The sequence below is a fragment of the Panulirus ornatus genome, chromosome 26 (assembly GCF_036320965.1).
Source record: "Panulirus ornatus isolate Po-2019 chromosome 26, ASM3632096v1, whole genome shotgun sequence".
NCBI classification, from domain to species: domain Eukaryota; kingdom Metazoa; phylum Arthropoda; class Malacostraca; order Decapoda; family Palinuridae; genus Panulirus; species Panulirus ornatus.
This window is the reverse complement of record NC_092249.1, coordinates 5,904,978-5,927,954: the sequence shown is the minus strand read 5'-3', so window position 1 is coordinate 5,927,954 and position 22,977 is coordinate 5,904,978. Positions and strand designations below refer to the sequence as shown.

Genomic DNA, 22,977 nt, shown 5'->3' with positions numbered 1-22,977 from the left:
AAAGGAGTTCTCACAGAAGAACCTCCCACTCCAATGGAGTACATCATATCCATGTTACTGATGTTAGCTGAGCCTTGTAGCTAAAGGAGCCTTCCTGTGGAAGGGATCCTGGGGTTACAAAATGAAATTAAAGCATCCATCCTGATGAATGCCTAGTAAGGGTTAATATTGTGGGAATGAAGGTACATATCCCCTCCTCGTCTCAGGTTTTCTTTTCTTCCCTTCTTCCACTCCATAGTTTAGAAAGTTCTGTTCTGAAGCCATTTATGTAAGTGAAAATGGTACTTTGTACCTAGAAAACTCTCCTTTCACCAACTCTCACTCACCTTTTATCTCTGTCTGAAATCATTTCAAATAAATAGTTCTTAAGATTAAACATTTCTTTATCCAAAGGAGGTACATCAACCTCTTTTTTTTCCTTCCCCTGACAGCTTTACTTAAGGTGTCAATTAGAAATAATGATTGTACCACCTTTCCATATTCTTTCCATTTCAACAGCACAGAAGCAGTCTCTTCTTTTGACAAAGCTACACTTTTATGGTTGTCTTTTGTTCTCAAACTCCACCATAGATGAATCTGAGATTCCCTAACCTATTGAGTCATCTTTTACTAATTGTTGCCCTCCTTTTGATGAACCCATTCCATACAGTCCAAAAAGCAAGTCCAGTGAACTATGTAGCTTGAAACTCTACTTTGACAAGGTAAACTCTTTGAATATAATATACAGATGGAGAGCATAGATGTTCTTGGTGGAATTCACTGAAGAGATTATTAAATGATTTTATTAAGGAAAGATTACCAAAGAAACACTGACAGCTTAAAATGATGCATCTAGGAAAGAGATTGAAATTAAAGAGTAAGAAAAAGACTTGAGATTGATCACAAATGAGAAGTCAAAATTTGGAGACCACAGTGAGAAGAGGATGCAAACATCAGATAATGAGAGGAGTAATGAAAATCTGATGAAAATTCTCATAGTATATATGATAAGAAATACCAGCAGAGATTGAGTGGAATGGCAGAAGGTGAGAGCGAATGAAAGTAGAGGGGTGGGTAAGTAATGGGAGGTGTTCAGGGAAGCAGTGCTGGTAAGTTTGGGCCATTTTGATAACTGTTTCTTCCCTTACACCTTGAAGCTGTAGAACTCTTTACCTTCTCTGTCTTTCTCAGTGGCTGCGACCTGGCACATTCTAAAAGATGGGGTTTTCACTTCCTCTGAAGTTTCTTGATACTTTCCTTTGTCGTCTGTATTTTGATCAAGGCCCAGCCTTGATGTGGACTTTTGTCTGTGACTGAAGCCCCCATTGAAAAAAGAAATGCGCAAAAGAGATACATGTGGCATGTGGAAGGTGGGAAGTGGGCAGATTAGGAAGGGTGTAAGTGACAGGACGAATGAGTAAGGTTGCTAGCAGAAGAGAAAAGAGAGGCATTTGGGCAGTACTTGTAGGGAAGGAGTGCAAATGATTGGGAGATGTATAAGGGAAAGCAACAGAAAGTCAAGAGGAAGGTGCAGGTGTTAAAAAAGAGGGATGATGAGGTTTAAGGTGAATGAGTATCACTAAACTTTTGGGAGAATAAGATGTTATTGAAGGAGGTTCATGATGAGTAATAAAAGAAGAGAACAAATAGGAACATTGGTCGAGGGGTGAAGGGGAAATTGGTAGCAATTTGTGATGAAATGAGTAAGAGACTGAGTGAGAATTTTGAAGGACTGTAGAATGTGTTTGATGATAAAGTGGCAGATGTAGCATGTTTGGTTTTGGGTGGTAAGCAAAGTGGTAATAAAAACTGGTAATAAAAAGAGTGTGGTTGAGAGAAGTAAAGAGGATGTGCTGAAATGGTGTGAACATACAGAAAGAATGAGTGAGAAAAGGATAGAAAAGAGGATACTTAAGTCAGAAGTGGAGCAAACAAGAAGGAAGGGGGGGTACCAAATTGGAGATGGAAGGATGCAGTGAAAAGATTTTGAGTAATTAGGGCCTAAAGATGCAGGAGAGTGAAAGGTGTGCACAGGATAGACTGACTTGGAATGATATGATTTACTGGGGTCAAAGTGCTGTCACTGGACTGAACTAGGGTACGTGAAACTCTCAGGGCAAACCATGGGAAGGTCTGTGGGTTCTGGTTGTGGTTAGGGAATTGTGGTTTGGGTGCATTATACATGACAGCTAGAGAATGGATGTGAACAAATGTGGCCTCACTTTTTCTGTTCCTGGAACTAATTATTACATACAAGTAAGGTGGAGGAGTAGAGTATAAATGGGCCCCTGAGTGGTATATGCATTGGATATTGATTAAAACTGCCAAGTTTTGTGAGTTTAGATTGGCTTTGGGAGTAAAACTTTCCAGTTTGAAATCAACCTTTATTTTGTCTCCTTTTAAAGAGATTGAATTTATAAGACAGTAGCTGGGTAACACTATGAAGTACAGTCAGAGAACAAAAAAATGCCACACATTGTAAGAGGATGGAGCAACCCTGCTAGAACTGCATAAGGCAGGAGTGTTAGGAGATAGTAATGTCAGACTGAATACAGTTTCAGTCTGATGTTACTATCTCCTAACACTCCTGCTGTATCTGCAGCTCTAGCAGGGCTACTGTATCCTCTTACAATGTATGGGGTCTCCAGTTATTTTGTCTCTTGACTGTGGATGGACAGGAAATAGAGGGAATTATAGTTAAATGATAGACAGACATGTTCAAAAGAGGTGCTAAACAGAGTTGGAGACAAATCAAAACAATTCAGAGGAATAGAAGACCTTCAAATATGTGTAGAAGGATAGATAGTGGAACAAATCATGCAGAAAATCAAAATCAATTTGGAAAGGACTTGGCCGTAATGAACAACACTGAGCTAAGATTTTTTTTTTTTTAGAATTACTCATAGTGGGGATGGCAGCAGTAATGGGAATACTAGAACTAGAAGCAAATTTGAAAGTATACATTTCCTCAGGTATGTAAGGATGTATGGACACATGTAAGTCATTCAACCCTATTAATGATGAATCGTATGACGTGAAGAGACGATATTATATTAGATCTGCTGGTATAGCACTTGTCTTTGACATCAAGGTAGATATGACAACTATCTTAGACCATGACAATATGAAAGTAACAAGAACCTACACCCTAGACACAGAGGGATGAGACTATGATACAGAAAAGTAAATGATGCAAGAATATCTCATCATTACAATATGGAATTAGCTGCAACTCATAACATGGAAATGCATGTAAATAGATATGATGTAGCAAAGGATGAATTGGTTGCAATTTTACACTGAATTACTGTTTTTATAGACAGTACCACCTCATAAGTTTCTTAGGGAGGCTGACAAAATTAGGTGAGCTTAATAACAATTAAAAGAAAAAGTAGATGCCAAAATATACAAAAACAATGGATGAATAGATGAGCATAGAAAAAGAGAATGTTTAGTAGTAAGAAGGAAAGAAGAGTTTCAGAAAAGACAAAAAAAGTAATAATGTTTTGAAGAAGTCCGAAGATTCAATGAAAAAATGAAAGGATGGAGGAAAATAAAAACGAAGCAAAGAACAGTTCACTGAATGTTAGCAGTCATTGCTAATAATGTGAAATTGTGCATGACAAAATATTTAACCACTCAAACAGATATTGAAATAACTGGAAACAATGTAAGTAAAGCAGAAGACCAGCAGCAAATGTATACATGCATAGCAACAAACTGAAGGAAGTGTAGAAATATACATAAGCAATAAACTGAAGGAATTAGAGAAAATATTCTAAGGTGTTTCTGGACACTCCTGCAAGAGATAACACTGCTAGTGAGATGTCACCTTTATTGAGGCTTTGATATCATCATCAGATTAAAAGGAATACAGTACTATTAAGAGCCCTTCAGCCCCAGGGGATCTCACTTTTCCATGATCCCGCATGGAGTGCGGCGTTGAAGCTGCAGGAACCCTAGGTTTACATGTTTAACTAATTAAGTATCAGAACTAAAAGAATTCTGTTAATGGAAGACTCTGAATAATTAGATCTTGTAGAATATCTCTGAGTATATCAAGAAAGCACGAAAAACGAAAATGTGAATGTTAAAGAGTCAGTCAAAAAAGATGGGGATACTTAATGATGTTTTTGCCCAGTGAAATAATAAACCTAGGAGGATTAGATATAGAAACTTTGAAAAGAAGATTAGACAAATAGCTGTAAACAGTTTCAGATGTTCCAAGATTAACAGTTATGTAATGTGGCCAGTAGCAGAGAATAATAGTACTGGTGATGAGAAACAAGCAATATATGAGGCATTCATAACATGCAAGCCCTTATTGATAAACATGAAGGTTTTAAACTGGTCTCATCCGCATTTTTTCTTTTCCATTGCGGGTAGATTTATAGCTTATAATGTATGCCTTTAATTCATTACAGTCATATCAGGAACTATCTTTGCTGACCTTCTCTATTAGATCTTTATATTTTAGTGAATACAGAGACCAAATATGATTGTATACTGTGTTAGGCTCAATATTGTCTATAAATAGTTTTATTGACTTTTATTTGATTCATTTATATATTTAGTGATTCCTATCTTAGTATATCAAATCTTAAGAGTGAATTGTAATTTTCCGTGGAAAGCTTTTTTTTTTTATAATGTACTATAAAAAAGTTGATATCCAGTATATTCCAATACAGAACCAGAGGAGGATGTCTGTTCTCTTCCTAGTTCTGCTGGCGACTGCACCGACTTTGAGGAACGTTGGTTCTTTGACATGTTACATAACCAGTGTAAATCCTTTGTGTATGGTGGATGTGGTGGTAATTACAATAACTTTGTCACTCTTCAAGAATGTGAAAATTACTGTGGCAACAAAAGAGAGATTGAAGATGAAGACTTTAAGCAAGGTTAGCCTGTCTAAATAATTTATTAAAGATATGAGATTGAATTCAGCTAGAATTTTAATGTTTTCTATGAAAGTCTAGGCATGTTATAGATAGTGAAGGATTTTTGTGAATTGTTTTATTCTTGAATTTGGTACACTTTCACCAGAATATTTTGAAGTGTTTAATGAAACTTTCCAGTGCAGAATGTAAGTGCTAAAATCCTGTATTAGAATCTTTGGGTTCAGAAAATGGAAATATAAGTATTCTCAATATAGTCTTGGATAAGATAGTGAAAAAAGTTAGTACCTTAGATGATAGAATCTGTCCTTGAAGTATTATGAAGTAACCTTCTATATTGTTTTACAGAATATTGCTTCCTAGAACACAACCAAGGAACATGTGGAGACTATCATGCACATTGGTACTATGATAGTGGAAATGGCGCTTGTAAACAATTTTTGTACGGTGGCTGTGATGGAAATGAAAACCGCTTTTCATCACGAGAGGAATGTGAAAATAAATGTGGTGATGCTATTGGTAAGGTTCTTTGGAGTGTTAACTTTGCAATGTTAAATGATTTATTATATTCATGGTTAAGACATCAATCAAAATATACTTAAAGGTAGTTCAGTATTTGTTGATATGAAAACATGGTTTGGGAGGATGCAACTGGGGGAAAGGGAGAGTTTATGGAATGAATAAAGAATATAAGCAGTAAAAGTGGGATATTGATAGAGGCATTTAATTTACATATAGTAGAAAAAGCATTGAAAATAGCCTTAGACAGTGATTTGCTGGAATGAAAGAATGAAATTTAGTACTTTGTTTTTTAGAATATACTGTACATGATTGTAATGGTAAGATAGCACAAATAATTGTGATATTGAATTATGTTGAGAGTGACTGGAGGGTCAGGATGTTCATATATGCTAATATTTTGATGATGAATGAAGTTACGGAGAGTGGTGAATGATAAAAAGTGTATGTAAGACAAGGAAATTTTTTTACTAATGTTTGATGATAACACATTACAAACTATTGAAAAAAAAATTGTGTATAAACTCAAGTAGATAGGCAGAGAATAGGAGGTACATTAGCAAATAGTTGGTCAATATAGAGTAATGGAGATTAAAACATTAGACAGAGTTATTAAACTGGTAGTTTTTGTTGGGATTACAAGATAGAACGATAAAAAGAAACAAATGTGATATGACAGCTGTATAGCTCATCTTTAAATGTGCTACTTGAATATGCACTTGCAATAAAAGTATGTAATGAATTCTAAGCAGTCTGTATGGATTATGTAAGAACTCATGGCAGGAAGAGAGGAGTAGTATGTAAGTAGTCAGTAAGAGAAAGGTGTAATACTGTTTTCGAAGAGTGGTTAAAATGTGTACCTTTGATGCATAGCCTGCCAAGTCCAAACACTGCCACTTACATTTTACTACCCCTCCCATTGACTTTAGATCCCTCCATGTTCAGTATCTTTAATCTTTTTGTGTTGTCTGTGTAACATAGCATTCACTCAGGGGCTGGTTTGTCTGTCCATCCATCATCTTCACACACTAACCTTCAGTGAAATCCTCTTTATACTTGAAATCTCTTAAATCAGGTACTAAAGAAACTTTGTATACTTGTTCTTCTCTTAACAGAGTAAAAACATATATATGATGCCCGTTTCCTTTGGGGACTCCCTCAAGGAGATGGCCATGGCAAAAGATTCTCTGTAAGTGTCGAACTCCACTTCACAGGAAAAGGTTGACCTTGAAGCAAACTTTCCCTTGATGATAATAATATTAGATAATAGGACATCCTCTCATTCTTTATTTCACTCCCAACTATGTTTGCTGCTCAGAAGATAATGATTAAGGGCAGACAGTATGAATTATGTACAAGTGTATATATGTATATGTCTGTGTGTGTATATATATGTATACGTTGAGATGTATAGGTATGTATATGTTTGAAGGTCAGGATAGACGGAAAATAAATGTAGTGGTAATGGCTTACTCCCATAGTGCAGTTGGAATTAAGATGATTGATGTAGAGAAAATGTGTGAAGGTTATGTAATGTGAAGAAGTCACTGGAATAGTGCATGGATGTAAGTCTTTTAGAATGGTATGGTTGTGTAAATTGAATGGATTTGGTTCACTTAGCAGACAGTTAAAGAGTGAATGTAAGGCCATTGTTTGTTTGTCTGTTCCCGATGTCACCTCACTATGGCAGGAAATGATGACAGGTATTGAAAGAGGTTGTACCTGGAACTTAACCAGCCTCATAACCTCATAGAACATTCCACCATTTGACCAAGGAACTTAATGCAGATGTTTTTGATTCCATTGTTTCCTCTCATTCTTTATTTCACTCCCAATTATGTATGCTGCTCAGAAGATAATACAAGTGTTTCATAGATCATTTTTCTAGCTATTAATTGCGGCCATTTTTCTGCTTCAGGTAGTTTTCTTTTTCAGTCCAGACTAAAGTGAATGCTGTATATCAGAATATCTTAACATCATCTTAGCCTTATTTTTGTCTCTAGGTATCACCATCATTAATATGTATCAGCTCTTAGAATATAATGGAAATTCTCCAAATTCACCTTACTTTTTCAGATATTTGTGAGCTTCCCTTGGTAGTTGGAGTATGCAGCGGAAGTTTCCGTCAGTACTACTATGACAGTTCAACTGATGAATGTTATGAATTTGATTACGGAGGTTGTCAAGGAAACAAAAACAGGTAAGCTGATGCCTTAATGGTTTAGAAAGTACCCTAAACTGAAATGCAGGAATGTTGTCAGATGAATTGTGTTTCGAGGTGATTTGGCAGAATATAATGTTTAACCTGGAGTCTCTAGATAGATAGATCAGAGACTCTTGTTCTATGGTAATATCAGGATATCTTTTAGATCAGAGATTCTTGTTTTATGGTAATATCAGAATATCTTTTTAACAAAAGTATAACACTTATTGCTGAGGTGTGCTTTAGCCATTCAGTCATATGGAAAGGATGAATTACAAAAGACTGACTAAAAGGATTATTTAGAAAGTGCCAGATCATAGTTATTGGGAAAGACATGATAGAGTAAGGAGTTCCAAAGTTTCAAGCTTTGGGTAAAGAAATAGTTGTCAAAACAGCCCACCTTTGAGTTGCCTATGGCCCCACAGTAATTATGTGACACAGCAGCTCTTTTTGTGTGTATTTCAGAATTATTTCAAGAAGGTATGGATGGTATGGTTAGTAATCAAAGGAATGTCTTATTTTCAGTTGGTTGAATGCAAGCTGAGACGTATGTCATATAAGAGATTGATAATGGCTCTAATGCTAAAAAGATGTGAAAGAAGATTACTGATAATTGCTTTATGCTGATGGTTTCATCAGTTATTTATTGGCACTGAATATGAAATCACTGGCATTGACTTAGATAAATACTTTGTAGTATGTGTGCTATTTTCTTGTGTTACAGATTTGATTCTATTCGTCTGTGTCAGCAGAGATGTAAGAAATCTCAGGGCTTCCTAACTACAGTTTCTCCTGATACATACCCTGAGAGAGATGATACAGTAGTTGAAGGTAAGATACTAAATGACTAACTGTTATCCCAAATTATTCCATATTGTTTTACAAGTTATTAAGCCATCTTCATGCTTGATGTTATCCTTGAGGATAGGAAAAATATTTATCTGCATTTTTCAGGTGAGTAAAAGAGGCAGGAGTGGAAGCTAGGAATCTCTTCCTGTACTTTCACTTTCTGAGTGAAGATTTTTGTGTGAAAGCCCTTTTTTTTTCCCTGATGCATCTCACTCAGACAGGAAAGGCAAGCAGTTCTAGAAAAAAGTTTATCGTAACTTTAATTAGTATACCGTTTATGTCATACATTAGGAACTTTGGAACAAAAACTAATATATTTTGAAAACAAATTTTGAAATATTCCCATTATGAAATGTAAACTGTGTTATAGTAGAGAATATAAATCAATGTAGGAAATGTGTTTTATTGCTTAAAACTTTGGGGACTCCCAGGACAAGCACTTGATATTTTTAAAGCTTTTAATACGATCTTGCATAGGCATGTAATATCTGAGCTTTCTTTTTGGCTTTTCTCACTATCTTTATTCTCTTATTTCTTGCTTTCTCTTTACCTGGTCCATTTTTGCAATTATTGATCAGCTTTTTCATCTTTCTCAATATACATTGGTATTCTTCAGGTTTCTGTCCTGTCTCCTATCATCTTTCAGCACTTACCATCTTTTTTAACAGGTAAGGCAATGCACACATGTAATCGTGACCCATCCCTCCCTCTTGTTCGAGGACCCTTGCATTCAGCTTTCTTTCTGCCTTGTCTATGAACAGATTAAACAACCATGGTGACACCACACACCTTCAGTGGGAATAATTTGCCCTCCTCACTTCTTATTCACACACACAAACCTATCTTGCTTTCCCAGGACAACTTTTCACTTGCTAACTCCTCATTTCGTAACTTTCTATTCATCTCATACATCCATAGCATCTTCAGTGAGGCATCTCTGATAACCTTATCGCATGCTTTCTCCAGATCTTTAAATACTAGGTAAAAAACTTTTTCTGTCTCCAAGTATTTGTATAATATTCTTCAAGGCAAGCACCTGATCATTGTGCCCAGTACTTCTGCAGAAACCTTACTGCTCCTTCCCAATTAGCTGACCTATGCACACCATCTGCTTAGTCACTACTCTTCCTTACACTTATCAGTATGCTTAGCAGTCAAGCATATATTTTTGTACACCTTGTCTTTATACAAGGGCACTATACATAAGACTTCATCAGTCCTTAGACACATCATCTTAGGCCTTGTTTCTATCATACAGCTTGACTAACAAGTCAACAACACCATCATCCCCATTCTTGAGAAACTCGCTCACTGCAGTTCTATCTCCACTCCTGATGCCTCACCACATTTCATTATATGCAAGGCATTCATCACTGCTTTCAATTATTTTTACTGTCTTTTATATTAAAACTTTCTCATTTGTCTGCCTTGTCTCAAACTTGCCATGTCTGCCTCCCTGTCATTTAATACACTTAATAGTTTTTCAAAATGTCTCCATCACCTTTTCATATCTTAATTTTCTGTTACAACTCCTGTTGTTAGTTGATAGGCATGAGCCAGCTTTTCAGTGGTTGTCAAGTTGCACTCCTCTGATTCAGGTAGCTGTCTTTACTTTTAGCTTCACCAACATGTGTCCACAAACATACAATCTCTCCTTGTCACACACAATACTTGACAACACTTAACTCACACAGCTCATTCTTCGTAACTAGATTTTCATGTTGTGAGTGCTGTTTGCTAGCCCTTCCTTTTGGCAAAATGGTAGGAACAATAGATAGAAGTAGTAGATAGGAACATTTAAGAAGGAGTATTATGTAAAAATGATAATCAGGAACATTAGAAAAGGAGCATTAGGTAGTAGTAGTCAGTAGGAACATTAGGTAGGACTCTGCAAATACTGTGCTAGACCTGCCCCCTGCCAGTAGCCTGTTTGGGATGAGGCACTAAAGGCTAAGAAGCGGCACTGGAGTTCGCTAGTTATGGAGACTATATTGTCATGGCCAATCCCTTGAGGGAATTCCAGAAGGGAACAGGTGTCAAAGATATAGATTCTCCTCCCACTATTCCTTCTTCCAAAGCATAATCTTGTTCTCTGAAGTTCTCAGATACATTTTGTCCCTGTCTCTTGTGTATATCCTCTTCAGAGTCCAGCATTGTGATACTTGATTGCCTCTGATCTTTTCATTCATGTCCTGGCCTTTATGTAACTAGGGTCTTTGACTTAAGATGTGTGTTTGAAGAAATTGTTACCTTCACTGTTGCTGGAGAGTCCATTTGACAGCGCTATATGGAAAGTTTTCCCTCATCATATTTACAGAAAATGGATGAAGCTAGATTTGTGCTATTCACAATCCCCCCAGACTACCCTTGTCTACCCAGAGGTCAACATAAAAATGAGTTTTGATTATGTGAAAGCTCCCAAAAATCCATGGCAAAGATCATTTTATGCTACTATTTTCAGTGGATGAATAGTCATTTACTGTGCCTTTTAAAACAAAGGAAGAAGGTAAGGAAACAAAAGGTTGATGTCTTGTCCTAGAATTGTGTATGAAAATCAGAAAACTAAAGGTGTGGTATGGGCATGTAAAAGAATCACTTTGAAAAAATGTATCACTGCTGAAAGATGTTAGAACAGGACAGTGTGAAGAAATATATATATATGACATTCCATCTTGAGTAAATATTATGAGATATGTTGCAATTTTGGTGCTCAGAGTTGCTACATAAGCTACACTTCAACATGGTGTGAAATAGCTAATAACATATAGATATGCCAAAATTGATTTTGTTATAAGGCATCTGAGAAGTCTTGTTACACATTTCTTTCAGCTCCACATATAGATTTGCCAGAGGTATGTAGAGAGCCTGTGGATTCTGGACATTGCCAAGCATCCATTCCCAATTGGTACTATGACCATCAGCAAGATCGTTGTATTGGCTTCTCATATGGAGGCTGTGGAGGCAATGCTAATAGATTCCAGTCTGTTGAGCTTTGTGAGCGTCAGTGTGGCAGATACCGCAACCAAGGTGAGCCTATGTTCGTGTTCAGGAGAAGGATATGAAATGAGGAGAGGGATCTTAGTAAATTCATTTATAAGATTATTATACTTTAAGAAAGTTAAAGTCTAGAATCAGTGACATTTTACTTAAAATGTAAGGCATTATGAAAAGAATTAACTTGGGCCATTGACGTTGGACAGTATATAGGACTAGACATTATACTTCAGTGAGGTATACTTGATAAGAGATGTGGAAACACATTGAGCCAACTCTTATTTCAGAAGAGTATTTATTACCAGACAGTCTCTTCTTGCATCTAGAAGTGAGAGTTTTATGTAAATTAGTAAGTCTTGAGTGCATGTGGACTTTGGATACAAGTATTGAAAAGGTGAAGAATGAGAATATATGGAAAAGATGCAGGATTTAAGTTAGAATGTTTAATGTAGTTGATATGAGGTGTTGAGGTGACTCAAGATGTTGGGGATTTTGCCTAATGATGGATGTGTAGAGATATTAAAGTCTTTTGAAAGAGTATGCAGGGATAACATTAAAGAATGTGTGAATGGCTTTTGTCTGCAACTGGAGCCTCCAACATCAAAAAATGAATAATAGAGAGAGTTGTGGCTTAAAAGTTCTTGCATGATATTGCTTGCACAATTAAGCACATGGTAGGAAATGTTATTGAAGTTAAATTATTTAATTGTGAATGTTTTCAGATGTTTGTAACCTTCAGCGAAATTCAGGACCATGCCGTGAGTCATTCCGTAAATGGTACCATGACCCTTATGCACGTCGTTGCAAGCCTTTCGTGTATAGTGGCTGTGAAGGGAATGGGAATCGTTTCTCAACAGAGCAGGAATGTGAAGCAGAATGTATCTATCATGATGCTATTTTGCCAGGTGGCAATAACACCCAGGAAGCAAACACCAGTAAGAGCTTATAATTTGTGTTCCTGTGTTGCATTTCTTAATTTTCATAGATAACATTATCGCATGAATATTTTAATTTTGTCATGAAAATAACAAATTAGTGAAGTTCCCGCATGTGGTACAGTGCTCTTAACAGCAACAGTTCCTTCCTTTATGTTGTATAGCATAGTTGATAATACATTTATCTAAATCAAAAGTGTTCTGCTCAGGCAATTCAATGTTTGGAGCATTGTCGAGTATTTGCTTTAAGGGTGCTTGGTAATAACATACCTGCCAAGCACAGTAATTTAGGCATAGACAGTCTGAATACGACTCCCAATTACGCTTTATAATTCTGCATTGAAACACTAATGCTCACCACCAAAATGCAGTGGAGGATCTAGTTTGATTTGATTTTACCTTTTAACAAGTGCATTCTTGAGTATTAATCTCGCAATATTTCCCCAGTTTGGTGATCATTTATTATATAGAAAAGCTATGCACTAACCACCTTTTTCCATACTAGTGATATGCGAAATGGATGTGGATGCTGGACCTTGTTTTGATGGCTTCAAGCGATGGTATTTCAACAAAGAGCATGGCTCATGTGTTGCATTTGTATATGGTGGATGCGGTGGAAATCGAAACCGCTTTAAGAAATTTAACACTTGCACCCAGTTCTGTGCTGCTGCCATCGAAAAGTACCGTGGATGTAAGTCTTGGCTATAGCATACGCTGCAATCTTGATATTTGCTTTGTAGAAGCTTTGCTTATTACACAGAATTATTCTTTGTTACTGTCTTCATTTTACTTGTTTGAAAATGAATGTGCCAGTCTGTTAAACCCAACAATATGAAATATCAATCTCCTGTTCTACATAGGGTAAGCAGTCGTATATTACCTCTGCCACACACAGCCAACACTTCACATCTTCCCTTATTAGATGATTAGATCAGCCATAGCAAATATAATCCTAATCTCTAATCTACCATCATTCCTACTTTTATCTCCTTCTATTTGGTTGCTCAGGTAACTTCCCATCAAATAACCCTTCGAAATATATCCATGTTCGTTGAAACTCTTCACTTCATCATGTACTCTTTATTTTTTAATGTTTTTTCTTTTTAGGGAAATCACACCATTCCACCACAAACCTATCATTATAAGGTGTAGTTTTTACTATACCTTACCTTCTTGTTCTTGTATTTACTTCTAGATTCCTCATGTACATACACAAACCCTGAAACAGCTGTCATTTTACTTAACTCTTGCCCTTATTTGACTAACAGAATGGCATTATCTGAAATGAAACTTTCTGAATTATGAAGTTGCTCAAGTTTCTTACATTATCCCTGAAAAATGCATGTGAAAATATTTTTCTCTTTCATACCTGTACATCAGATCCTGCCTCACCAAGGTAATGCTAAAGACAGACAAGGAAGGCATAAAAGTAAAATCCTTGCTTGGCTTCTTCCTCTGTTCCCTCCAGCTCCTGTTTCAATTTGTTTTAGTTACCCTCCAAAAAATTTAAGAGATGTGTTGGCTGTATTCTTCTACCCCATCTATATGGAATGTGTAAAGATTTGTAGTGATAATATTGCTTTATCCCTGGAGTTAAGAGAGAATGAATACTACCCTCATATCTTCTGTATGTCACACAAGGTGAATTAAGGAGTGGTAGTGGGCCTAGAAATCAAACCCTCCCGTGTTATTACTTTCTGTTAGGAGCAGAGGATGGAGCCAAGTAAGGATATTTCCTCTAAGGCTAAATCTTTTGCTCCTAATACCACCTTGCTGATTTAGGAAATGGTGAACATTTACATAAGGAAAAATTATTTTTTTGGAGAAAATCATGCTTGAAATAGATTTATTCAGTACAGGATTAAAGTTATCGGAGTACACTCTGTAAGCAAGTGGTTTTGTTAGATGGAAATTGGAGAACACCTGGGTTGAATGAGAGGTTGCTTTGATGTTGTGTGGATAAAAATGTTGAAGGCAAATGTGAATAAGAACTAAGACACTTTTCCAAAGTGAGATAGATTGTCATAGTGCATTGTCATTCTGGATGGAGAACAATTTTAGGAGAAGCAGATGAGTTTAGGTAATGGGATTGATGATCACTTTGGATGTCATTGTGAAAGCTTAAGTTGAGAGGGGTCATTAAGGAAAAACAATTAGAACTCCACTGAAAACTGGTGATTGAGACTGTATGAAGTATGCAAGGAGCTTGTATAATGAATTATTTGTCGTAGCTCTGATGCAACGGATGTCGAATCATAGTTTTTCTAGTTTAGAATGTATAGAAAATAAGAGCAAGAGAGTAGAATTACTTACAAACAATGATTTGAATCCAGGGGATTGATAAAGTTATTGAAGATGTGAAAAGGACAAAAATGATCTGAAGAATTCATCTGAGAGATGCACACGTGAAATCCTTTAAATATAGGATAACCAAGTACAACACATGATACTTGGTACATTGGTCAAAAGGTTACACTTGTTGAATACCTGGCATAGGCTTGGATGTGTGTGTGTGTGTGTTTGCATACGTACATAGGAGTAAAGACATGGTACATATATACAAGGTTAAGAGATGGGGCAACACAAGTGTACAAATTCTCTTCCCCAAACACACAAACAGTAAGCACCATTGAAGAAATGGACAGATGCAGTAGGTGAACTGTATAGAGGTAAAGGTATATTTGGTGAAGATGCCGGACTAGTGGATTTTAATCACATTAAAGGAGGTGGTATGTGTGAAAGTGGTGGTGTAAATGAAGACTCTAGTCTCAGTAGAGAAATCAACTTCACATACACACTGAAAATTAAGAAGTGCATATATTATGTGAGCTGATTGAGAGGCTGTATGCGCTTTATGCAGCCTGATGCATGTGAGTATGGAAGATAAAATATATAGATGGAAACAAACTGTGGTTGATAGATAACCAATTATGCAAATTAGACGTGTACAGAAGCCTTAATTTTGCATATCTTAGACCGGAATGGATATTTTTTCCCAAGCATGATTTTTTTTTGTTTGCGTATCATGTGACTTATGTTTAAGCATCTTGTCCCTTAGTCATGCTCCACTTTTCAAAATGACTTATTAGTAAGTTTGCTCCTATGCTTTCTTCATGCTCCTTTATTGGCAGTTGATTGATATATGATTTTGATGTCTTTTTAACTTTTTCAATCTTGGTTGTTTCTTTATATGTATTTTGGCAGTTGTGTCTACTTCATCAGAGCCATCAGGCCTCACGCAACCTGTTACAACAGACCAGTGTCAAGATTCTTTAATTGCATGTCAACTACTCCAGGTTTGTAGTTTTTCTTTACATGAATTATTATTTGCATATTATCTCTAATCATTGATGTAGGCAGCACATAAATTATATTATTATTCGCATATTACTCTAATCATTTGTGGGAGCACCACATAAATGATATTATTTTTAGCATATTGGCTCTAATCATTCATGGAGGCAGCGCAATGACAAAGTATAAGATGATCAGGAAGAATTTAGTCTTTGTGGTGTTTCTTCTATTATCACTTGATATTTTGCACACACACTTCAGTGCCAGTGTGAAGGAAGTGTTTAACTGTTCCTGCTTTTGTGATGAACAAGGGTCACACAACCTCATTCCTGGCAGAAGGATGGGGTCTTCATTTTAGCTAAGCAGTGTTTGATGGTTTCCTCCTAATTGTAATACACAGTTCACTATTGTTTGCCATGGTTAGGACCAGACCTTGATAAGGGATTTGTATGGAAACTTGATAGTAAGATTAGGGTATAAACAGTTCAAGTTATTTATCTATTTCTGATTTTTTTTATTGTTTCCTTTTACCTCTTGCCATTATCTGTTGAATATCCCTTCCTACTTCTGTTTTGCCTTTGGTATACACTTGCTGAAATGGTTACAATTCAGCAGTAAATGTCCCTGTAGTTGCTTTTGGGTTATAACCTCTTGAATGTCTAATAGTCAGTAACTAAGGTGTTTTTGGAAGACTTTTTGTGCATTGATCTGCATTGCATGTGGGAAAAGCTGTAGATGATATAGAAGATAAGATACATATTAAACACTGTAGTACCCACTATGATTTTCCATCAGTGTCCATATGGAATACAAAGAAGAGTTGACCATGCTGGCTGTGACAGCTGTACATGTTACGATCCATGTGAACATGTTCAGTGCAATGATGGCACCCAGTGTGCTATTGATGTTCTTCCTGCAGGAGAGAACCTTGGGGGATCCAACTACCAAGCCATATGTAGAGAAGGTGAGTTTTAAGAGGTCCTCACTCTGAGTAGTACATAATGATAACATTAATCATTCATTATAATTGATTATTATTGAAGTATTGCCTTTTAAATAGATAATGAACAATTGTTTATTGTAACAGCTGTGTAGTGCAGTAGATATTTTGGGGTCGTTTTGTCTATCCTCATCATCATCCATCTGTTTTCGTACCATCCATTATCAGGAGTCACACTATGGATTGTTGAAGATGCCTTTGACCTGATCCTTAAGGATTAGGTCAACATAACTACACTCACGAAGTGGCATAAGATCCATAACTTTGTTTTCAATTTTTCCAGATTTATGCCTCATGAAATGGTTTAGAAAATGAAATACAAGAAAGGGGGTGGGTTTCCAACCCCCTACTTGCTCCACCTTAAGTCATGTTTGCGACATGCAGGGAATATGGAGTTAGATACTTTTTCCCCTACCCCAGGGATATTACACATTACAGCTAGAGAAAGGATGTGATTGAATGTGGCCTTTCTTTGTCTGTTTCTGGCACTACCTTGCTAATGTGGGAAATGGTGATCAGTTATGGAAAAAGATGGTTTAACCCGGAGCTTGATCTGGCTCATAATTTGAAAAATGTTCACCTTCATCCATGAAAATTGATACAAATGTTTTTATTTTTTTAAGTAATATTTCCACCCATTTATATCTCACTCCTAGTATGCTGCAATGCAGGTGACAGGTATTCCATGGCACTGACTTAGTGTAGCCAATGCAAGTTTTGCAATCATGTCTAAATGTAGGTGTTCTGAAACTTGATGACCCAAAGTTTTTTGCCTTACAGTGAGGATATCCAAAAATAGTTTTTAATGATATTCATTGTTCAGATTCATTTGTGAATCTTAATGTTTACATGTTGACTATTCAGATGATTTAAAAGTGAGAATGAGGCTAAAGTAATTATTTAAATTCGGGAGGACAGTAAATGTCATGGAAAGGCAAAAAAGTATTACTTAAGGTTGGAACAAAGTGGATGCTCTTGTCAAAATGTCCAGTTCCAAAGTTAGATTTCTCTACTGTGCCATGGCTCTCATATGCTGTTAAAGTTCAGATGTTATCGATTATCTGTTTTTTTTATTCCATCAATGCACATATAAATGGTGTAATCATGGGCATGTAGAAAAGTGTTGAAATGTGATAGAATATGGCTATATACCTAACTGTTTATATCCTTTTCTGCATATCATCTCTACAGTTGATAAACCTGGCCGGTGTCCAGAAACAAGTGGGAGAACTTACCAGTGTGAGAATGACTGTGAAAACGATGCAGGCTGCTACAAAGATCACAAATGTTGCTACAATGGCTGTGGCTATTCCTGTGTTGCTCCTGTTAGAGATGATGAAGAACCTGCCTACTCTCGCCCACCTGTGCTTACCACACCATTAGTTGGTAAATTTGTTTCCCACTTAGTTTTGAAAAATCATGCTTTGTCCTTAGCATTTTTTTTAATATGTATGTATTAAGTTAGAAATGTAATACTAATGATCCTTTTTATAGGGCTCTTACAGCTTCAAGGCAGTACTCCACATCAGGGGAATGAGGTAAGATGGGCTCCTTTAGAGCAAGATGGTCCTCAGTGACAATTTACTCTTTTTTTTTTTTTTTTGTCCACTGATGATGATACTGTCTTGCTGAATGCAAGTTTTTGCACCTGGTGTTACCATGTACAGACAGAGAATGGGAATACCTTTTATTTATGAAACCATGGGGACTTTAGTGAGACATAGGGTAAAAGAATGAGCTAAGTTCCTGATTGCACTAAGGAGCAACTGAAAGGAGAGTTCAATGTCTTGTAAGGCAGAGATGGGCATGTTTTGAGATAGTGTCCTGTCACTGGTTTATTGACGTGATCTTAGGCCCGGAATGCAAAAGAAGGGAAGAGGTTGGACTCTTCAAAATGAAATGTCTGAGTACAACATGTGCTTTAAGATGGGTTGATTGTGTAAGGAATGGTGCATAAGGGAGAGACATAATAGTAAGCATAGCCTGATGGAGAGAGGTGAAGAGGGGTGCTGAATGGTTTGAACATAGATAGAGAATGACTGAATGAATAATGAGTGACTGTGGAGATATATGCATCAGAAGTGGAGGAAGAGATGACGGATTGAGACCGAGAAGGAGAGGGAAAGATGGAGTGAAAGAAGCTACAAGGTACCATATCCTGAACACTCAGGAAGGTGAGAGGTATGCGTGGGATAGATTGAATTGGACTAATTTGCTATAAGGGGAGCAGTATACTGTCAGTAGGCTGAAATAGGATATTTGAACCAGCAAAGAAAAATCACAAAATAGTATGTGGAACTTGACTGCGGATGGTGAGCACTGGTTTTGGTGCATTATTCATGGCATCGGGGATGAGGTTGTATGGAAATGAAGCCATTGTTCGTCTGTTCCTGTTGCTACCTCTCAAAGGTTAGATAAGCAGTTGTGCATAAAAAAGATTGCAGTTTTCACTTCTTTAAAATTAATTCAGATAACTGATGGTTATCCTTTCTTTTCCAGTTACTGGTCAAGAACCACGCATTGTACAGATCGACTCTGAAGTAACCAGTGAGGAGAATGATGTAGCCTTGTTGACGTGTGTGGCCAAAGGCTCACCAACACCCACCATCACCTGGTACCGCGGTTCTTACGCGGTTAGTGGCACATTAGTGAAAAGCTTAATTATTTAGCCCTTTGAACTTGAAGATAGCCCTAGATTCATATTACTAAAACATTCCTGGAATGAATCAGAAACTTGGGGAAAATGTTAAAAGAAGTATGCAAGTTTGTATACAAATACTTACATGTTGTTTATTTGAAATCAGGGAAGAAACAAGTTGATGCAGTTAAAGTGATTCTTTAGAAAGTATAGAATGTTAATAATTAATATAAAAATGAGAGATGTATCAGGTTGTTAAATGTTGGTATGATTTATAGTAGGAGAGTAATAGAACTGAAAATACATTTGAAATTTAAAAGAAAAAGGAGGTGTGGAAAAATAAGGTTTAGTTTATCACAGGATCTTTTCAGATGATGATGGATATAATGTTTCAAAAATGAAGAATGAATTTATAATGTGAATTACCAAATGGAGTAGGAAACATTATGGAATGTATTAAATGTATGTGGTGTTCATAGAAAAATATAGGAGACAATAATTTTTCTTTGATAAGTAATTCATATATACTATAAAGCATGAGTTAGCAAAAGTCATGGACTGAGTAGCAAAGAATTGATTTTTATAAAGATACTAAAGGAATTGAGTGAGTTGGAAAGATGTGGTGTACCGGGATTGACCTGCTGTCAATGGACTGAACCAGGGCATGTGAAAGATCTGGGGTATACTATGAAAAGGTCTGTGGGGCCTGGATGTGGATAGGGGGCTGTGGTTTCGGTGTATTACACATGACAGCTAGAGACTGAGTGTGAATGATTGGGGTCTTTTTTGCCTGTTTTCCTGGTGCTATCTCATTGAAGCAGGGGGTAACAATGCTGTTTCCTGTGGGGTTAGGTAGCACCAGGAATGGTTGAAGGCAAGCAAGTATGAATATGTACATGTGTATATATTTATATGTCTGTGTATGTGTATGTATATGTGTATATGTTGATATGCATATGTGTATATGTTGATATGTATATGTATGTATATGTGCGTGTAAGGGCATTTAAGTATATATATGTGTATATGAGTGGATGAGCCATTCTTCATCTGTTTCCTGGTGCTACCTCACTGATGCAGGAAACAGCAATCAAGTATAATAAAAACTAAACCTTGGATTTGATATTATAATGGAAAAGTAGGTGGTTTACAGTTAACTTTAGGATAAAATAAGGATTCTTTTTAATGCTGTGATTACTTAAATATTAAACCATAGAAAAGAGAGTAGTAGGAATGATGAGTCCACCTTAGGAAGCCTTCATGGTGGGATTGGGGACTCCAGTTACAAAAATTTATCCCCATAGAGATGTATGCTTTTGTGTGGTTGATTCCCTTCATCTGAATAGGGATGATTGGTGGATAGATAAGTCACCTTAAAAGATGCAATACTAGACTCTGTCCATTTAGTTTTTCCAATAGTGAAAAGTCATCTTTAGCAAGGATCTCTTACTGTCAGTGGATGAGGCATAGAATTTTTTTGAGGAATTTTTTACTAGAATGAAGAACATCAGTTCCTCGCGTCTGATTATAGTGCATTCTTGAAGCTGCAGAAGCCCCTTGAAAAAGATCTCTGGGTTAGATTGATAAATCAACCACAAAATGTATGTGGTCTAACCAAAAACAGACATGTCTGAAGCTGCTTTCATCTTATGACAGGTGTCCATATGGGGGAATGAAATGTAAATGGAAGAAATGATCAATGAAAGTTGGAAGGAAGGTATATTACTTGGAAGTGATTTGTTTCTAGAAATCAACAGAGCCTCTGAAAGTCTCGCTAACTTCACCTAAGGGCTGAGATTTGCCGTATTTTTCAGTGTGATAATGTATAAAGTAACATATAACATTTGCAGATTGATGCAGAAGGTGGTTCCAGTAGGTTCAGAGTGCTCCCAGATGGATCACTGCAGATTGTTAATACGGAACGAGGTGATGCCGGGAAGTATACATGTGAGGCTTCAAATGGTATTGGCAGCCCTGCTAAGAAGGATACCCGGTTCATTATCACTGGTATGTTTAAAAGCTTCTGATGTAATTTGATAGTAGAATAGATGGTTAATAAATGAAATTCATCCCAGAAATCGAAACATAAAATTCATATAGTTGTACTAATTGATGATGTATTAACAAAGTAATTAAACTATTCATCACAAACTCAAACAGTTGCAAAAGTTGTTTTAAATGTATTGAAAATATTTTCTAATCTTTTTATAAAGGAAAACTTATCAAATAGCAGAACTTCACAGGTAAAGGAAAGGTGTTGAATGAAATTAAAGTTTGAACAGTCTTCACTTTTTTTTTAACAGAGTAAGTCCAGACATGTAGCAAATTTAAGAGCCAAAGGAATAGGAAAACAGAATGGTTAGTAAAGTTAATTTAGAGGGAAATGGGAATAGTATGGTGGTTTCATGGGTAATAACTGTAAGTTGTATGTGCCATGAATCCATCATTCATTAATTCGAGATAGATTTACTGCATCCATGTGTGCTTAAACATCCTGAACATATAGGAGGATGTTAGGCATGTAGGAAGTAGAGTAAACTGGAGCAGTGTGGTATACAGGAACAGTGTCCTGTCAGGGGAAACCACAGGAACGTCTGTGGGGCATGTTTGTGGATAGGGGGCTCTGGTTTTGTTGCTTTATCATGACAACCAGAGAGTGGAAGCAGGAAAATGAGGCCATTTTTTTATGTTTCTTCCTGATCTTACTTCACTGACAAGTAAAACTGCAAATGAGAATAAAAAAAAATTATATATATATACTTTCTGTCCTTGGAGCTACTTCTTTCTTCTCCAGGAATCCGGCAGCACTCGGGAAGCCAGTCACACTCAGTGAGTAGGACCTTAGATCATGAAGTGTAGTGGTACATTTGTTTGTTTTATGAAGGGCAGGAGCAGGGCAGATAGGCCTTCATTATGGTAGTTGCATCATGGTCATGTAGTGTCCTGAGATCTGTTGGATTGCTGTTTGTAGTATAGTAAGGATCGATGATGTCCAGAACATTAAGGAGAACATGTAACTCGTTCATGTCTGGGACCTGTAGTTTCAGACGGTTGTAAAATCGGTGGGGAGGTGCTTTAGGCTGAGTTGAAATGGTAGATGTTTAGTACTTGTCATTATTTTGGTGTGGGTATGTTTTGTCAAGTGTTTAGGTTAATGGGAGTGGGGAGAACTGTGTTTATAGGTTGCTGAAGCGTGAAGAATGGGTAAACGTTAATTTCTACTTAAGGGTTTATGGTTACTTATGGAGTGGTTTAGATGTGCTGTTGCAAAGAACTGAGTGCTAAGTATATTGAGGTGGGAGTGTATTTGTTTTGTCATATAGTGGTGAATGTTTGTGGTTTCTGAGCACCCTGTTTTGTGTGGTTTGCAGCTTTGGTTGCTTCTGAGTGTAGTGTGGCCTTAGAGTCATGGGAGCTCCTAGAGTTATAGCCCCAGAATGTCTTTTGTGAAAGGCATCCTGGGTTTTTATAACAGTATTACTGATAATGATAATATTTATAGTGATGAATGTGGTCCCTCCCAGTAGGTGTAGCCAGCTTCCTGAGTGCTGCTTGAGCCCCATTGAAAGGGATCTTGGATCAGGGAGGTAAGGTAACAAAGATGTAAACTACAAACAATAGTGCACTCAGAACAATCAAGCTTAGCAACCACAAACACTCAACTCCTTCTC

General features: G+C 36.7%; 1 protein-coding gene across 1 annotated transcript in view; it reads left to right on the top strand.

The window, feature by feature from the left end:
• Positions 1-22,977, top strand: part of LOC139757423 (papilin-like) — a 95,879-nt gene that overhangs the window by 59,411 nt on the left and 13,491 nt on the right. Inside the window, 12 exon segments of the mRNA XM_071677926.1 lie at positions 4,668-4,877; positions 5,223-5,393; positions 7,470-7,593; positions 8,321-8,427; positions 11,275-11,472; positions 12,162-12,374; positions 12,880-13,065; positions 15,579-15,670; positions 16,464-16,632; positions 17,860-18,054; positions 19,168-19,301; positions 21,157-21,313. Coding sequence (XP_071534027.1) covers positions 4,668-4,877; positions 5,223-5,393; positions 7,470-7,593; positions 8,321-8,427; positions 11,275-11,472; positions 12,162-12,374; positions 12,880-13,065; positions 15,579-15,670; positions 16,464-16,632; positions 17,860-18,054; positions 19,168-19,301; positions 21,157-21,313 — 1,956 coding nt within the window.